The 18,858-nt window shown below is 51.1% G+C and overlaps 1 protein-coding gene across 1 annotated transcript in view; it reads right to left on the reverse strand.

Annotated features, from left to right (window-relative positions):
* Positions 1-18,858, reverse strand: part of Hk1 (hexokinase 1) — a 70,329-nt gene that overhangs the window by 46,417 nt on the left and 5,054 nt on the right. The window contains exon 2 of the mRNA XM_021205486.2: positions 1,229-1,391. Coding sequence (XP_021061145.1) covers positions 1,229-1,391 — 163 coding nt within the window. The remainder of the gene's footprint in view (positions 1-1,228; positions 1,392-18,858) is intronic.

The following is an 18,858-nucleotide window of genomic DNA, read 5'->3' on the forward strand; positions in this document are numbered from 1 at the left end:
CCGCCTGCCTCTGCCTCCCGAGTGCTGTGGACTAAAGTCGTGCTGAGGACATTCTCAAGGCCAGGTATAGCCAGGGCTATTCTGGCTCCAGCCAGATTGCACACACAGCAAGCCCAGAACTTGCCCTCTGCTGGGATCGGCACACGAACTGCTTCTTAAAATCACTAGACAAGCCTGGAAATCCAGGCCTCCGGAGCAGGAAAGAAATCTTACAAGTGTGTAGGCCACGCCCATAGGTGTAAACTCAAAAAAAAAACAAAAACAAAAACAAAAACAAAAAAACTTGACTCCCTGGAACACAGCTCCTCTCGTGGCATACTGTGGGTGAGCCCCCATTCTAGTGCTGGTGTGGTTTCAGCATCCACCTTTGCAAACTAGTAGTTAGCTACAAATTGGCGGGGCAAAATGGCTGCCAGCAAGCAAAGGAAGCCAGGACCTCGCAGCTGCTACTGGGCAGTGAAGAGCAGATGCTAATTCCCCAGAGAGCAAATCTGTCGGTCCTTGGGGAGTCCTTCGACTCCCTGAAGCAGGCAAGAGCCACAAGAATGCAGATTAGGAGAATTCTTGGGGCTACCTTAACTTACTGTGTAGGGAATTTGTCCAAATGAGGACTTGAAATGTCCCACCTCTGAGCCCAAGACCCGTCTAGCCACTAGGAATGCCACTTATCTAGAGCACCACAGGAAAGGTGACCTAGTGCCTGGGATCCTCCCAGAGCAAACCCTTGGTTTACTGGAGAGATGAAGATGACCCCCACGGCACCTGTAAAGCCCTAAATGCTGAACTTTCCCAGTGTCACATAATCCTGGGGGTAGGTAGGTCAGCATTGTTCAGGGCGGTGTCATCGGCGCCTGGCACATGGTAAATGTCCGGCAGGCATACAACACATGGGTTGATGTATGGATGGTGGGAGGGGTAACTGGCTCAATGGGGGAACAAGGGAATGGGTGGGTGGGTGGGTGGGCGGGTGAGTGAGTGAGTGGGTAAATGGGTAGGTGGATGGGTGGGTAAATTGGTGGGTGGGTAGGTAGGTAAGTGGGTGAGAGGGTGGACAGGTGGGTAGTTAAGTGGGTGGGTGGGTGGATAGAAGGACAGAGGGTGAAGTTGGATCAATGGATAGAATTGTGAATGGGTAACATGAACACATGAGCTCATCTGTTGGAAAGACAGGATTCACAGAGCATTCAGCTCACAGAGCTGGAGCCTCCCAGACCTCCCAGAGACTCACCTGAGCCATCCGGAATGGACCGGACGAAGGTCGGCAGCATCTTGACGGAGGCTGTTGGATTATAATCCCTGGAAAGGCCATTCTTCATCTCTTTCTTGAAGCGGGTCAGGATATCTATCAGAATTTCATCAGAGAGCCGCATGGCATACAGATACTTATCAATCTGGGGGAAGGACGGGAAGGGAGAAGAATTAGGCTGAGTTCAAGGGGAGTTCAGCTCAGCTCCAGCCTGGCTGGGCATGGCTGGGCAAGAAACTGGTGGTCAGGGGGCGATCGACCCGCTGATGCAGCCTGGAGGAACATGAAGAGGCTGTTGACTCCCTCAACTGTGCCACCCCGAGCTGGTCCACAAATGCTGCCGTCCCCCTTCCCCACCTAGAAACAAGACAATGTTCCAGTCCTGGAAGACCACATGCTGAGTGTTGTTCTGCCCCCAAGGAGATGCACGATACAGGCTGGTTTCCTCCCGGCACCTTCAGCATCCCTCCCTCCGAGAGGTGGCCAGTTCATCAAGGTTGGTTGGCAAGGCCATACAAGTTAAGAACACAGGTTCTAGAGCCAGCCACCTAGCTTCAAGTCTGAGCCCTGTTGTTTAAGAGGTGTGTGTGGATTTCTGATTCTTCAGTTGAAATAAATAGGACTTAACCAGGCATGGTGGTGTACACCTATAATGCTAGCATTCAGGAGGCTGGGGCAGGAGGGTCACAAGTTCAAGACCAGCCTGGACTATATAACAAGACACACACACACACTCTCCCTCTCTCTCTCCTCTCTCTCTGCTCTCTCTCCTCTCTCTCTGCTCTCTCTCTCCTCTCTCTCTCCTCTCTCTCTCCTCCTCTCTCTCTCCTCTCTCTCTCTCTCTCTCTCTCTCTCTCTCTCTCTCTCTCTCTCTCTCTCTTTGCCAGTGGGTTTCTTTGGGCACATAACCTTTTTATTTTTATCTTATGTATGTAAGTGTTTTGCCTGTGTGCACGTTAAGTGTGCTGTGTATGTGCCTGGCACCCGCAGAGGCCAGATGAAGGTGCCGCATCTCCTGGAACTGGCATTATAGATTGATGATGGTACCGGGGATCGAACCCAGGTCCCCTGCAAGAGCAGCAAGTGCTCCTCAGTGCTGAGCCAGCTCTCTAGCCCCAAATATAATTCCTAAGAAAATAGAGTGATAAGTGAAAGAGCTAGAACCATTCAGATAGCCCAGGCAGCTGGCCCCAAGGGGAGGCATTCACCCCAGCTTCAGAATGTCTGGCGTCAGCCCAGGGGCCCCACGCTGCCCACACATGGGGACTCTGAGCCTACTTGACTGCTCACAGCTCAAATACACAGGTCCCTAATCTCGCCCCCCTGGGTCATTACTGATTGTTTTTTTCTGATTACTCTCTCAAAAAGTGTTTCCCTGGAGGAGGGGCGGGGGTTTGCTCAGTTGGTGGAATGCTTGCCCAGTATGCATGGGGCCCTGGGTCAAACCTGGGTCTGGCAGCACACGCCTGAAATTCCCAGCGCTAGGAAGCTGGAGGCAGGAGGACAGGAAGCTCGGGTCATCTTTGGCTACATGGGCTCTATGAGAGAGAGACCCTGTCTCAAACAAAATAAAGTATTTACTAGGGGGCTGGTGGCATAGCTCAGTGAGACAGTCCCTTCTCAGTGCTCAACATGAACTAGACACCTGTCCTTGTGGCTCTGTCTTGTGGTCTCACTGGCGTTTGTTTGTTTGTTTGCCATTGTTCTCTTGGCTTCTCTGCTACTTAGGAAACCCAGCTAACCATGAGCTAGTAATACCGAAGATGCTTCCAGTACCATCTTCCGTCCGTCCTTCCACTCCCACTGTTGTGGGAGTCTCTGACAGGACAGACCTGGTCGGTGGCCTCTCGCCCTTCCCCTGAGCTGGCTCCCCGCCTCAGAGGCACCTACTCTCAACAGCAAGACTCCCCACTCTCTGCACTCACCCAAGTACCCCTACGTCTCTTGTTGCTGCTGCTTCAGGCTTCTCTGGTCCTGTGGTCACTCCCACCTGAAATGCCTTTCATCTCTTCCCGGCTATCCAACTATTCCCAGCCCTTCAGGGTCCAGGACAGGTGAAGTCTTTCTCCTGAAGTCACCCAAGTCCTCCAAGGGGGGAGCTAACCCTTCCCATGGTGCTGAGCCCCCAACACACCCATCACAACTTCCTGCAGTATCTGTGCTCTGCCTCAGTCTCCGCAGTGGCCCCTTTGCACACAGAAGGTTCCAGTGCTTGTTGCAGCCAGATTTATGACCCAGTAACACTGACAAGATCTTGATGTTGATTGGCTGCGGAGAATGATACCCTGTACTCACTGTTCAGAGTGGCTGGAAATGTCCTGCCTCGAGGACAGAGTCCCCAGGCTAGGTCACGTCTGCATATTTGGACTGATCTCCAGGCCCCGTGGTCTCTTGTTACATAGATAACCATGGTGCTAAGAGTCTACTAGTTCTCTGTGGCCAGAGGGGATCACTGTCCCCAGTCCCATCACCAGCCAGCCAGTCTTTCCTTTCTCGTTCATGACAAGCCACATGAAGGACAATCAGATACCACACAGGGCAGGATAGAAATTGCCAGAAGCATAGCCCTGGGTGGAGACACACAATGTTCTTCCCCAAGGCTGTCGGCACCAGTGTAAGCATGGGGGCCTTAGTCTGGGGGCATCCACAAAGGTCACAATACAAGCATGCTAGAGCAGTCCTGAGGGGTCGGGGGTGACATAAGAAAGTGTGTGCAGGCATAAGCAGGTGCGTGTGGCCAAAGGTGAACGGAAATCAGTTCAGTGCGGATGGATCCAACAGCTCAAGAAATGAAGAAGCCAAGAAAGCTATCCAGTGGCTGCATCACACAGGGTCCCAAAAGTCATGCCAACAAATACAGACCTGATCCCAACGCATGGCGAACCCTGAGAGCGTCAAAGAGGACCCAAGGAGATGGAGGAGCCTCTGGTGGAGTAAGAAGGCAGTAGGGACCTGGTCCTCCAGAAATAAGTCACACGGCCATCCCAGCCTTCTTCTGGCCACCCTTCTCACACAATATCCTGACTGTCTGGTGATGCCCATCCCTTCTGTCACAGTGCGGGTGCCCCCAGGGAAAGGAAGTGTGTTGAATGGAGCTTTGCAAGTCTCCTGGCACAGAGGAGCAGCTCGGATGCTGCTGGCTGCTGGAGCCGTCCTGTAATCCTAGTGTGGGTTTCCATAAACCAAGTGCTTTCACGTCCAGTGTGACATTGGCCCTTTCAAAAGACCTTGTCGGGGACATGCTCTTAATCCCTGTTTTACAACTGCAGGAGTGGGGCCTCAGGTAGCTAAATGATCCATTCAAAGAACACAACCAGGGGAGCGCAGTCTTTCACTAGCATGTCTAAGCTTAGTGCACCCTGCCACCAACCCTGACCCTTGAGGGCCTACCTAAGGAGAGCTGTTGAGGTCTTCCAGCTGGGCAGGGAGACGGTTCTAGAAAAGGCAGGACTCTCCAAAGCTCCCCAGGTATCCTGGGTCCTAACTGGAGGATTATCTCCGTGCCGATACTATAACATGAACCCCAGCATTTTAAATTGATCCTGGCCCACAGAGAGCAAAAAAAGATCACATGAAAAAGCAGGTTGGGGACCCTTCCCTCCTACTCAGGTCTAAGAGTCACCATGGGACAGAACCCCTCTCAGAAGAGACATGGAAACTAGAAACTGGTGTAACCAGAGTTCTAGCTGCCTTGACAAACCAGGCTCAGCCACCGTCAGCCACCGGTCCCCGGTAGGTCAATCAAACAGACAAGAGCCAATGAAAAGCAGAGAAAGGAGATTTAATTGGAAATAGATAGTAAAGGGTATACAGAGCCAAGCAGTGGCTGTCAAGTGTGGTCTCTCACAGCATGGGCCCATCTTTGGTACTGTTGCCAGATGCCTTGGGTCCTGTGGGTTGTCAGCTGAAATCCCTTCCCAGGAGACAAGCTCCTCCTCCAGGTACCCGGGTTCCAGCCTTTTCCTTTACTAGTGTGAGACTCGAGGAAATTTCAATTCCACAGGGTCCATCGCCTCAAAGGTCTAATAGGCCACGGGAGGGCAACACCTCCCTTTATCACATCTTCAGCCCTGCCAAGACACTTACAGCCCACAAGCTTGTCTACAGCAGTCCATCCCTTCTCCAGATGCCGCGCTTGCTTTAATGGAAAGAGAGGGTCACCCTGGCTCACACCAGAGGGATTCAATCCATCGTGGCTCAGGAGGCACGGCAGCGGGTGCATGAGGCAGTGGGTTATGTGAGTTAGAAGAACACTCTAGATAGTCCCTTCACCTCCAACCACACACACACACACACACACACACACACACACACACGTATGCATACACACATATACATACACATTCATACACATACTCACACATATACATACACACTCATACACACACTGACATATTCAAACACTCACACAAACACATACATACTCACATACACACACAATCATATACTCACAATCACATACACGCTACACATACACACCACATACACATACATACATACTCCATACACACAGTCACACACACTTACACACATATACACTCACACACACTCACTTTCACACATACACACATATACACTCACACACACTCACTTTCACACACATACACACATATACACACTCACAATCATATGCTCAATCACAGACAATCAAACATCACATACAGACTACGCACTCACACACACACATACACATTCATACACACTCACACACATATACACACTCACAATCATATACTCAATCACCAACAATCACACACCACACACCACACCATACATACACCTTCTATTGAGATTCTGCTCCCGTCCCCTGCTGCCTTGGTGCGCTGGCTAGGCACTGGTGCCCATAGACGCTGCCCTACCCCTCCAACTCTGTCTTAAAATTGATCACGGGGAGGACTCAGCACAGCACATCTTCAGGTGGTTTCTCTCACAACAGTCTCTAGGCTGCCACATGCTCGCTCTGGTACATGGTACATCGTGCGACTCTACAGGTATCTCCTCGGGTGAACAGGGACATGGGTCCCCTGTGCCAAGTCAGGCCTGTAGCCCTTGCCTGAGCCAGATCAGCCTCCAGGGCCCAGGCCACCACCCTATGTGGGACTACCCCATCCATGAGTCAGCCCTCACTGTTCCTCGGTGTGGACCGACAGGGCCTTGAAGCTCAGCACCCCGCACAGATGGACTCGGGCTGAGGCAGCAGTTGCCAGCAACAGAGAGAATGTCACCTTGCCAAATCCCCTGGCCACAATTCCTATGTCCAATGAAAGAACTGGTAGCCTGGCACTAGGCCCTATTTACTCACACGGCTGTGCCTGACCCCAGTCCCGCCCTTCTGATCCCAAAAGGACAAGCACAAAAAACCAATTCAAGACTAGACATGCCCAAGTGAGCAGGCCGGTCGGGACAGGATTGCCAGTGACCACAGGCAACACCGGCACTTTCACTTTCTATGGAAAGGGTGTGGCCGTGGAAAATTTAACATCTCCAGTCCACTCTCCATGGGAATTGAGAACGAGAGAGAGCTGGGTGTGGTGACACACACCTGTCATTGCTGGTACTTGGGAGGCTGAGGCAGAAGGATTGCAAGTGTGAGGCCAGCTTTGTGCAGTGGGTAAGGGCACTTGCCATGAAAGCAGGAAGACTTGAGTTCAAATCCCCAGCACCCATGTAAGACTCGTACACATTCTATACATCCCTCTAATCCCAGTGTTGGGAGGTGGTGGGCAGGAGCTGAGGCGGGTCTCCAATAAACTCACTGACTAGTCAGCCATATGTACAAACGCAGGCACGCGTGTGCACACACACATACATGTACACATACAGCATTCACCATTCACAAGCACACACTATAAAAGTTCAAGGTCACTCTCAGCTACATAGGGAGTTCAAGGTCAGCCTGAGCTATTCAAGACTCCAACTCAGCCAATAAAAAAAAAAAAAAAAGAAGAAAGAATTAGGCAAAGCAGCAGGTGCCTGAAACTGCTCAGGATAGCTTCTAAACGGAGATTTCCACGGCACCTAATAGAGACAACCTGGGCAGTGGGGAGCAAAGGACTAAGAAGTGGGCACATGTATGATAGGCAACTGACATGGGGACCCGAGGGGCGCTGACTAAGGTCATGGGCACTAACCCTTGCAGAGGAGCTCTGTCATTTGCATCTAGGACTTTCACCTGAGCCAGAGTGGAAACAAAGCCAATGCTGATCGCCAGATGTGAAGCAGGGGCTTCTGCACACTGGCTGGTTTTCTCCCTGCCACTTGAATAGGCAAAGCCACCAGGAGAGGCCACTGTCTCCACGTTAGAGGAGAGGAAACAGAGCGGAAGAGGCTCCACAGAGTCCCGGGGCTTCTACGTGGGAGCAGCACCTGAACTCTACATAGGAGCCTTAGTTAGGGTCTTACTGCTGTGAACAGACACCATGACCAAGGCAACTCTTATAAAGGACAACACTTGATTGGGNCTGGCTTACAGGTTCAGAGGTTCAGTCCATTATCATAAAGAGGGGAGCATGGCAGCATCCAGGCAGGCATGGAGCAGGAGGAGCTGAGAGTTCTGCATCTTCATCTCAAGGCTGCTAGCAGAATACTGGCTTCCAGGCAGCTAGGATGAGGGTCTTAAGCCCACACCCACAGTGACACACCTACTCCAACAAGGTCACACCTCCTAATAGTGCCATTTCCTGGGCCAAGCATATACAAACCATCACAGTAGGGTAACCCCTACTTGGGGCTTGCCCCTTCTTTTTCTCATGTGTTCTAGAACAGCTGGGTTCAGATTAAGCACCTGCCAAACCTCCCTCCCTCCTGCTCTTCTCGCTGCTGAGATGGAGCTAATACTTTCACTTAACAGATGCAAGATCAAGATTTTAGTCATGCTCGGGGCTGGAGAGATGGCTCAGCGATTAAGGGCACCGACTGCTCTTCCAGAGGTCCTGAGCTCAATTCCCAGCAACCACATGGTGGCTCATAACCATCTGTAATGGGATCCGATGCCCTCTTCTGGTGTGTCTGAGGACAGTGACAGTGTACTCATATAAATAAAATAAATAAATCTTTAGGAAAAAAAAAAGATTTTAGTCATGCTCCAAGAGTGAACTCAAAGCATCTTTCCCCATCCCTGAGTGACGTAATCACGTGCTCTCCCAACTCCTTCAGTTCTTAAGAAATATCTTAAGAATGACTTTATTACAAATTATATTAGCCCGTTTTATTAGAAAGTAAATTACTTTTATTTTACATGTATGGGGCCCGCATGTATATTTTGTGCACTGCATGCATGCCTGATACTCACGATGGAGGCCAGAAGGCATGGCTGGGTACCACAGAACCACGGTGTAGGTGCTGGGATCGGAAACTGAATCTCTGTGCAAGCAGTGAGGGCTCTAACACTCTGAGTTTCAATCTTTCCAATATTAACCCACTTAATCGAAAACTACAAGGTGGCAATGTACAAATGACAGGCCCCGCCCAAAGTCCCCGGAGCACGGGCAGTTTTGTTGCTTGAATGCAAACTTATACAGCCACTTGGGAAGTCAATATGGCGGCTTCCCAAAAAATTGGGAATCGATCTACCTCAACCTACCACTCCTAGGCATATACCCGAAGGAGGTTCCACCATCCCACAAGGACACTTGCTCAACTATGTTCATAGCAGCTTTCTTCTTAATAGCCAGAAACTGGAAACAACCTAGATGTCTCTCAACTGAAGATGGATAAAGGGAATGTGGTACATCTACACAATGGAGTACTACTCAGCTATTAAAAACAAAGACATCATGAAATTTGCACGCAAATGGATGGAACTAGAGAAGATCATCTTGAGTGAGGCAATCCAGACCCTAAACACGATATGTACTCATTTCTCAGTGGATATGAGTCATAAAGTACAGGGTAACCATGCTGTTAGCCACAGACCCAAAGACGCTAAGTAACAAGGAGAGCCCATGAAGGGACGCAGGAATCTCACTGAGGAAGGGAAGTAGATCAGACATCACAGGAGGAATGGCCAACCAATGACTAGTCCAGCTTGAGACCCACACCATGAAAGGGAACCACCCAACACTGCCTGGAGAGCCAGGACCTGGAGGCTGAAGAGCCCAGAGACCTAAAATAGAGCCAAACGCGACTGACATTTTTTTTTTTTCAAAAAGTCAATAGAGTGATTGCTAGTGACATTCTGCTAGACTCATAGATCGGTGCCCAGCCCAACTCTCAGCAGAGCGGCTTCACCCAGCAGCTGATGAAACAGAAGCAGGGACCCACAGCCTAACATTAGGTGGAGCTCAGGGAATACCATGGAAGAAGGGGAGGAAGGATCATAAGAGCCGGAAGGGTGAAGGGCATCACAAGAAAACCTACAGAATCAACCAACCTGGGTCTACGATGAGACTGCACCACCAACAGGGAGCCTGCATGGGGCCACCTAAGCCCTCCGCAGTGTTACAGTTGTGTGGCCTGGTCTTTTAGTGGGACTCCTGTGATGGTTGTATATGCTTGGTCCAGGTGTGGCACTTTTAGGAAGTGTGGCCTTGTTGGAGTAGGTGTGTCACTGCGGGCGTGGGCTTTAAGACCCTCATCCTAGCTGCCTGGAAGCCAGTTTTCTCCTAGCAGCCTTCTGATGAAGATGTAGAACTCTCTGCTCCTCCAGCACCATGTCTGCCTGGATGCTGCCGTGCTCCTGCCTTGATGATAATGGACTGAACCTCTGAACCTGTAAGCCAGCCCCAATTAAATGTTGTCCTTTATAAGACTTGCGGTGGTCATGGTGTCTGTTCACAGCAGTCAAACCCTAAGACAACTCCTAACAGTGGTCGCAAGGGCCACCCCTGATTCTCTTGCCTGTGTTTGGGACCCATGCCTCCTACTGGGTTGCCTAACCCAGCCTTCATAGGAGCGGAGGTGCCTAGTCTTACTGCAACTTGATATGCCACGATTGGTTGGCATCTATGAGAGGCTTGCCCTTTCCTGTAGAGAAATGAAGGAGTAGGAGGGAGGGGGGACTGCAGTTGGGATGTAAAAAATTAATTAATTAATTAATTAATCAATCAATTAATCAAAACAGCAGTAAGAAGCTAGGTGTCTCACATCATCCCAGCATTCAGGAGGCTGGGGTATGAGGATCAGAGGTTCAAGGTCATCCTTGACTACACAGAGTTCAGGGCCAGCCTGGGCTACGCAAGACTCTGCCTCAAGATAGATAGGTCAGTAGATGGATGGGGTGAACCATCAGACAGAAAGAAAAAAAAAACAATAATATGTACTTATTAAATAATATGTACTTATTATGTATTATATTGATATATAATATGTACTAGTCAAATGGGCTCTTGTGGACCAGAGTAAAAAGGATGAGTTCTCTCCCACCGGAAGACATCCCTGCTTGCAAGAGGCTATCTGTCACCTCACCAATGCACATAGGACACCCGCTTTACTAAACTGGAAATGCATCACAATGCTGACTCCCTAACTCCACCCTCCTCTCTCCTCTGTGAATTGCTTCACATCTCAAGTCACACTTGAACTCTACCAGAAATGTAGGCTGGGTGAACGCAGGATGAAGATAGGATGGCGTTGGCTCGTATGTTTACTCTTGGCTTTGGGTTCCTGGTGGCCCCTCAGCCCTCCTTCCCTTCCCACCATCTGTCCTATGGGTAAAGGACTCAATGACCTTGACCTACCAAGGTCTCCACTGGGCAAGGTCTTTCACAAGCTGCTCCACCCCATACGGTCTGAAGAACACAGAATACGGTAATTCCAATGTCCCCAAGGTCAGAGAGGCTCCTCACCTGGGCGGTGAGGAGCTCAGATAAAGACCTTCCCAATCCTTGCCCAGTCTTATGCTCCTCCCTCTAAACCAGATGCATCCAACCTTCCAACATTGCGCACAGTGCCATCTACAAAATTCCTGCTTGAGAGCCCGCTGTGGCGGTGCGTGCCTTTACTCAGTAGGCAGAGGCAGGAGGAAGCCCTGGTTTCAGCCTGGTCTACAGAGTGGGTTCTTCTCAGACAGCCAGAGATGCTGAGACCCTGTCTCGAAATCGAAACCGAAACTGAAATTTCTTGCTCGAAAACCCAAATCAAGTTTTCCTTTAAAAAAAGCAAAAGGAAGGGCAGTGGTGGCACATGCCTTTGATCCTAGCACTTGGGAGGTAGAGGCAGGCTGATGTCTGTGAGTTCTGGTCTGCAGAGTGAGTTCCAGGTTGAACAGAGCTACACAGAGAAACCCTGTCTCCAAAAAAAAAAAAAAGTACAAAGAAGTCCATAATGTCCTATTTTATGTCGGAGTGCATTCACAGATATCAAGAGTGGGACACACAGACACAGACACACACACAAAGACAGACATACAGACACACAAAGACAGACACGCAGACACACACACACACACACACACACACACACTCAGGGAGGGCTGGAGCTGGGCACAGATAGCACTTCTGGGAACCATGTGGTGAAGGAATGCAGGTGGCAGACACTGCTGTAGCCACAGCCCCTGCCAGCCCAGAAGCCGTGCGCCTACTGAGCCTTGCAGAAAGCGCACTACACCTATGAAATACTCCGGGAGGCCCAGACCACTTCCCAGCAGGGGTTAACTGCCTGTGTATCCATCCATTCCTTCCCAGTCATCGTGGGGACAATGTTATAGCAAAGCCGGAAGGCCCAGGCCTCCCAGACCCTCCCCTGTGTGGTTGGTGGCATCTCGGGGACAGGCCAGTATCTCCCAGTCTACCTCCTAATGCACGTGGCTGCCCCCAGCTGCCATTCCCATCTCACTGGTGCAGATGGCAGCCGGGCCGTGTAGGAGGAGCTAGTCTCTTCCCCAGCGTTGGTAGCCAGGTTCTGAGTCAGGATGGAGTTAGCTTCAGGGAGCACCTACACTCCTTTGGAGGTTCCTAGAGCAGTCATAACACCAACCCTCAAATGCTGTGACAGTACCAAATTTCTTCCTTGGAGTCACTACCCGTGGCCTCTATTGTTCTTTTGAGACGGATCTCGCTGTGGAGAGCCCTAACTGGCCTGGAACTTGCCACAAAGATGAGACTGGCTTTGAACTCACAGAGACCTGCTTGCCTCTGAGGGCTGCGATTCAGGCCTGCGACACCAGAGAGACCCCTGCGCTTCCTGCTCCTTCAGGGAGTCTACAAACTCACCTTCTGCACAGGACATGCCATGATCTGCCCGGCCTCACGCCGCCGCCGTCTCGCCCTCTCTTCAGCATCCCCCTAGCCTTAAGTGTCCTCTATATGGAAGTCAGCTGGCCCCAGTGCACATATCATGGTGTGTGTCTTTCCCGATGCCACAGGAACACGGGCATGGTCCACACCTCTGCTGGACTGCTAATGCCTGAGGCGCCCTCTGTGTGTCCCCCGAGTCCTCAGGCTGGTGGTGCCTCGATGTGGCTCCTCAGCTGGGCGGGGCGGCTTCTGGTGCCGCCTAGTTCAAGGAAGTCGCTGAGGGTGCGCTGGCTCAGATAAGGCCCACTGTCTCCTTTTCCCCAAACGGCCCAGCACCTCTGTCACATCCCCTAACCTTCTCTGAGTGCTAATCCGCACTGTCCCTTCATATATCTCCCTTAATTGGCTGACGCCCAGCAGAACACCGGGGCCCTAAAGCTAATCAGATTCTCGTGTTCCCATAAGACTTACTGAGCAACCTGCAAGTCACGGAGGAACATGAGTCCGGAAATTGAACTCCTGGCAGAGGATCCTCAAAGACCTCAACGATCTCCAAAGCCAAACTATATAAACCAGAGATCTTTGCTCTTCTCCCAGGCTCACACATGACCCTCCAGCACAAGGCGTGTTACGCATCCAGACTTTTCCTTCTGCCTCAATGAGCATGGATTAAACCCCAAAGACTCTTCATACGACTCCCTCTGCAACAAGAGGAAAAGACGTTCCCCCATTTTTTTGGTGTGGTTGTGTGTGTGTGCGAGCGTGTGCCTGCGCACGCGCGTGCATGCATGTGCATGCGTGCGTGTGTGTGTGTGTGTGTGTGTGTTGTGAACCTGTTCACATTCACACACATGTGCTCACGTGTGGAGGCCAGAGGTTGCTGTCAGGTCTCCATCTTTCTACCTTTTCTTCTTAATTTTAATTTTTGGTGATGGTGTTTGTTTTTGTGGGGGGGGGAGCAGGGTCTCTCTGAGTGGTCCTGGTTGTGCTGGAACTCACTCTGTAGCCCAGACTCAGAGCTCCTCTTGCTTCTGCCTGCTGGGGATTAATGTCATGGGCCACCACATCTGGATTTTTATTTTTTATTTTTTTAGACAAAGTCTCACAGTGAACCTGGAGCTCACTAGCTCAGCCTGTAGAGCGGCAGTTCTCAGCCTTCCTGATGCTGTGGTTAATACGGTTCCTCCTGCTGTGGTGACCCCCAACCATAAAATTCTTTTTGTTGCTACTTCATTAAGTGTAATTTTGCTACTGTTATGAATCTTAATGTTATGAATCTGATGTTCAGGATAGCTGATATGTGACCCCTATGAAAGGGTAATTAGACCCCCCCCCCAAGGGGTTGAGACTCACAGGTTGAGAACCACTACTCTAACAGATGTTTGTGAACCGCCATGGCAGGTTCTGGGAACCAAACCCACGTCCTCTTACAGGTGCTTTTGCCCATTGAGCCATCTAGCCATCTCTTCTCGCCCCTGTGACTTGTATGTGGGTTCTGGGGACCCAAACTCGGGTCCCCCTGCTTGCAATAGCATCTCCCCATGCCACTGGTTCTTATTTGCTTTTAGATCTGTGCTAGTGTGGATGAGTCCAGAAGAGGGCAGCAGATGCCCTGGGGCTGGAGTTACAGGTGTTTGTGAGCACCCTGGCACAGGGCTGGGAACTAAGGTTCTCTGGAAGAGAAACTTAGAGCCATCTCTCCACCCCCATCATTGGTTGTTTGGGAGCTTTGCTTTCTAAGAGAAGGTCTTGCTGCGTGGCTGCTCGGGATCGCCCAGGAAGTGGGTATGAAAGCCCAGGCTGACAGCGCTGTTAGATGGCCATCAAGCTGAGCCTCGGTTTCCTTCTCTGTCACATGAGGTCAACAACTCCTGCCTCATTACCTATCCACTAACCACAGTTGAGAACAACCGTGGGCCTGCTTGGGAAACTTAGAGATGCTACAAACACCAGGTGGGGCTACTGTGGCCCACCCAGAACACATCCCCAGCCCCACTCCGGGGGACTTTGAGCAACCGGGTGAGGGGCCATGGCTTCCTAGGTAATCAGGACTCAGGGCCCCAGGCCAGGGTCCTGGGCGACGGCTGCCTTGGTTTTTAATCCAGTGGAGAGCTCGTGGCCCTAGTAAGCATCCATGTTCCCCCTGGACAGATGTTCAGATAAAAGTTACAATGTGTATCTTAAATGCCTAATTCAGCTGTGTCCCTGTGTCTACTGTGTGTCATTACAGATGGAGACAGGGAGTGACTTGGTTCTCCCCCCCCCCCAGGGCTGACTTGGGGCTTTTCAGTTTCCGGCCTAGCCACCTCTCTGTGCTGAAACGTCCTCACATCAGGTGTCACCTTTGTCTTGGGTGCCTAGGACACCGGGAACTGGGTGGCTGGAGGCTTGTTCCTTCCCTGGCTAGCCACAGGAAGTAAGGAGTGACCCTGCCGTTCCTGCCCCACCACATTCCTGGGACGCAGTCTTTCCCAGAGGGCACACAGCCTCCCCTATTTTTAGTTGGTTCAATGTGACCGTTTTGTTCTCTGCCTGAGCAAGGTCTTGACCACTCTCCCTGAACAAGACTTGTTAATAGGTGCCAAGGTCACCCTCAGCAGTGGGGGGGAGGGGGAACCTTGAGCCTGACCTCAGGGTATTATCCTGGTCCTCCTTGGCAAGGGGCGTGAGGAAGGTAACTGAGTTTATTGCTGTTTGCCAGTGTTGCCCTGGGAGCTGAGACAATTTCCCTGTGTGTGAGGCCTGCAGTTTTCCCACGCACAATGGAGTCATTGAGTGCCATGGGTGCAAGCCATGCAGATCAGGGTGGGATGATGCATCTCTGTCCTTGTTCCTGAAGACTCGGCTTCCTCGTCACACAGGGACTTTTGAGCTGGGTGGCCGTGGCTCAGGCCTGCAATCCCAGCATGCAACCCAGGCTACATGGCAAGACTGGACATAATAAACTAGGGAACAACTACAGGTCTGTTTGCTCAGACTCTTCTATTACTCTGGGTGCGTCGAGGGAGTGGGGTGGGGAAGGGGGTTGGGGTGGGGCGGGGGTGGGTCTCTTCCTTTGGTGGAAGGCTAGAAAAAAAAATCCTTCCTGTTTTTGGCCCATATTTTGGGACAGCTTGCCCTGAGCTCCACCAGAGGCTCTGGGAGTCTTAAGTCCTAGACCACGATTCTGCTTCTGTATACAGCTCGAGAGAACCTCCCACGGTGCCAGAGATGCCTGGGTCCTGGCACCAGCCTGACTGCTTTCCACCCACCAAGATCACATCGACTCTGCTTCTAGGACCTCCATCACCTCCCCTGCACCCGATGTAACATGCAGAGAGAAACTTTGTAAGCTCACTGGAAGGACTCCACAAAACCCAGCCTCTTCTTTAAGCAAGCATTTCGGAAGTGGAACAAAACGGCTTGCCAAGGGGGAGGTGAGTCTTTAGGATAATGGTGGCCTGGGTCGTCCGATTCCACTCACCCCACCCATCTGGAAACGAGATCTGGGTAAGCAATGCTGCTAAAGACAATGCATGTGTCAACCGAGTGATGGAGGCAATGGTGGCTTAGGTTGGGCAAAGACCAACAGTGGCCAATGGGACATGTCAACACATATGAATTTACTGGATCAGTTTCCTTTCCAAATGGAAGGTATCCTTGGCTGTGTGTGTGTGTGTGAGAGAGAGAGAGACAGACAGACAGACAGACAGACAGACAGAGACAGAGACCAGACTACAAGCACAGGCTGTAGAGTGGGAGCTGGTACTGGGGAGGGAGAAGTGAGCCTGGGGGGCCCCAAGCCTCTCCCATCCATCCTTTCTTCCTTTGGATCTGTTTCCCTAAACTGCAGCAGGAGAGCAATGGGTGTAACTCTGAGTCAGGGGATCCGTTGTGGTGACACGCAAGCCCTTAACAAGGAGCTTCACCACTTGAGGGAGGGGGGGTGTCCTCAGTTTCCTCATCTCCACACGGAGGTGTCCTCCTCCCAGGGTCTCACAAAAAATTCTCCATTTCCATGCATACATAGAGGCAAATGTCCACGAGGAAACGTGTGCACGAATGTTCACTGCTGTGTTCAGATGACAGTCAAAAGGGAATCTATCTCAGATGCCCGTCAATTGGCAAAAGGACAGACAAACACGGAAGGGGCGATGTGTTATCAAAATCCCAGGAAATGCTACCCGATGCCTTCTCTGAAGCTAAGAAGGCAGAGGTGGAGCAAAAACCTATAATCCCAGCACGTGGGAGGCTGAGCCAGGAGGATAATGAGTTCGAGGCCAGGCTGAGCTACACAATGAGTTCCAGGCTAGCTAGAATTACATAGAAGAACAAAGGCTGGGAAATGGTTCCCACAGTGAACAAGCATGGGGGCCTGAGTTGGAGCCCCAACTCCCACATCAGCACATCTGTAACTCCAACGGGGGGGGGGGAGCAGGAGATGGTCAGTGACAGGTGGATCCTGCCAGTCCAGCCAATCAGCGAGCTCCAGGTTCAGTGGGAGACACCGTCTCAAAAACTGAGTGCGCAGCTACAGATGACACATCTACTGGCCTCCACGCACACAGGTATACACACACACACACACACACACACGCATGCAGTTGTGCACACACGTCAAAAACTAAAAAGACAGCGTATAGCAGGCACAGTGTGACTCCGCCACACCCCATCCCACTGCTGCTTCCATCTCAGGGGAAGTTTTCCTGCAGGTTTTAGATCCTGGAGCCAAGAATCAGCATGGACTGCACTGAGCCTGCGCTGACATTTTTTTTTTTTTTTCTGCCCACACTGGGCATGCTCAGTTACAGTTTGCAAAGGGCTGGGCTTCAAGATTCACTGTTCAGTTTTCCCTGAAGCAACGGGGCACATCCACCCTCTCCTTTTACGGAAGATAGCCAGAGAGAGGCTGTTGGCTTGAGTTCTGTCTGAAGAGGGCTGGTCACGTTTAGGAGACAGATAAGACGACTCTGTCATGGGCTGATCCATAGAGGGGAAAGGGGTAGGGGTGTGGGGGTGGGGGGGCTCTGCAGCCACCCAGATCCATACAAAAGGCTCAGCTTCAGCAGATGGGAATGGGGGGAGTCGCACATAAATCACACCTGGAGCTGTCAAGTTCACTTAACGGAGCCTGGGACCAGCCGCAGCCACTTGATAAGGTAAATTAGGAAACAGGCTAATTTCTGCTAGATGCCCCAGTACTGAGACTCTAATGAAAGCCACCTGACACGCTCTATCACAAATATGTAAAGGATTAAGGACCTCGAGATGACTCCGTAGCTAAAAGTGCTCTCGCCACGCAAACCTGCCAACCTGAGTTCAACTCCCAAATGCTGGTGGTGGATGGAGAGAAGTAACTCCGGAAACCTGACACACACACACCCCCCCACACACACAAGCACATACACACACAGCATGGTACGCAAACACAAGCAAATAAGTCAATTAAATGTCATATCAAAACATGATTAACCTATCTGTAAAGGTTTAGCTATACCAAAAGTTGGCATGACCGGTGAATGTCCACATTCTGATGAGGGTGTGATAGGGCATGACCGTCAGGGACAACAACTTGGCAACGTGGAGGTGACAAGGCACCTCGGAGTCTACAGAAACCCGCTCCGGACCTTCAGGAGGTAAAAGAAGCCCCTGCTGACAACGTTATCTGAAAAAAAACGAGACACTCAAGCGGCTGTCAGAAGAATAGCTGGATTGGCTCTGGAGAAGCACACGCTGTCAGAGCACGGAGCCGTTTAAATGAATAAAGTCCACACAGCAACATGAAAGAAGTCCCCCCAAACAACGTGGAGCTGCAGAAAAGGATTCAGCGGGGTACACACAGCAGAACACCACTCACAAACATTGAAACCCACACAAATCAATGGCTCAAGTACTGCTTGAGTTCAGGAGGCGTGCCTGCCCTTATGGTACTAGATGCTGATTGTAGGTATGTATGGTTCAAGTGCAAAAGCATCCACAGAAATATGTTCTGGATGGCAGGGCTGGAGAGATGGTTCAGCCACTGACAGGGCTTGCTGCTCTTCCAGAAAACACGGGCTTGGTTCCCAGCACCCACATGGGACTGGAACTGGACCTCACAACCGCCTCTGACTCCAGCTCCAAGGGGGGAATCTAATGCACATGCGCACATGTGGAAAAACACATTCATCATACTCATAAAATAAAATAAAAAATCGGGAGGTCTGAAGAGACAGACACATGGTTAAGAGCACTCGCTGCTCAAGCTCGGTTCCCAGCATGGTCGTGGTGGCTCACAACCATCTGTAACTCCAATGCCAGGGGATCTGACACGTTCTTCTGGCCCTGCTCAGGCACCAAGCACACACATGTGAGCATACATGTATACAGGCAGCCAGGCAGTGGTGGCGCATGCCTTTAATCCCAGCACTTGGGAGGCAGAGGCAGGTGGATTTCTGAGTTCAAGGTCAGCCTGGTCTA

Source organism: Mus pahari, chromosome 9 (genome assembly GCF_900095145.1).
Source record: "Mus pahari chromosome 9, PAHARI_EIJ_v1.1, whole genome shotgun sequence".
Classification (NCBI taxonomy): Eukaryota; Metazoa; Chordata; class Mammalia; order Rodentia; family Muridae; genus Mus; species Mus pahari.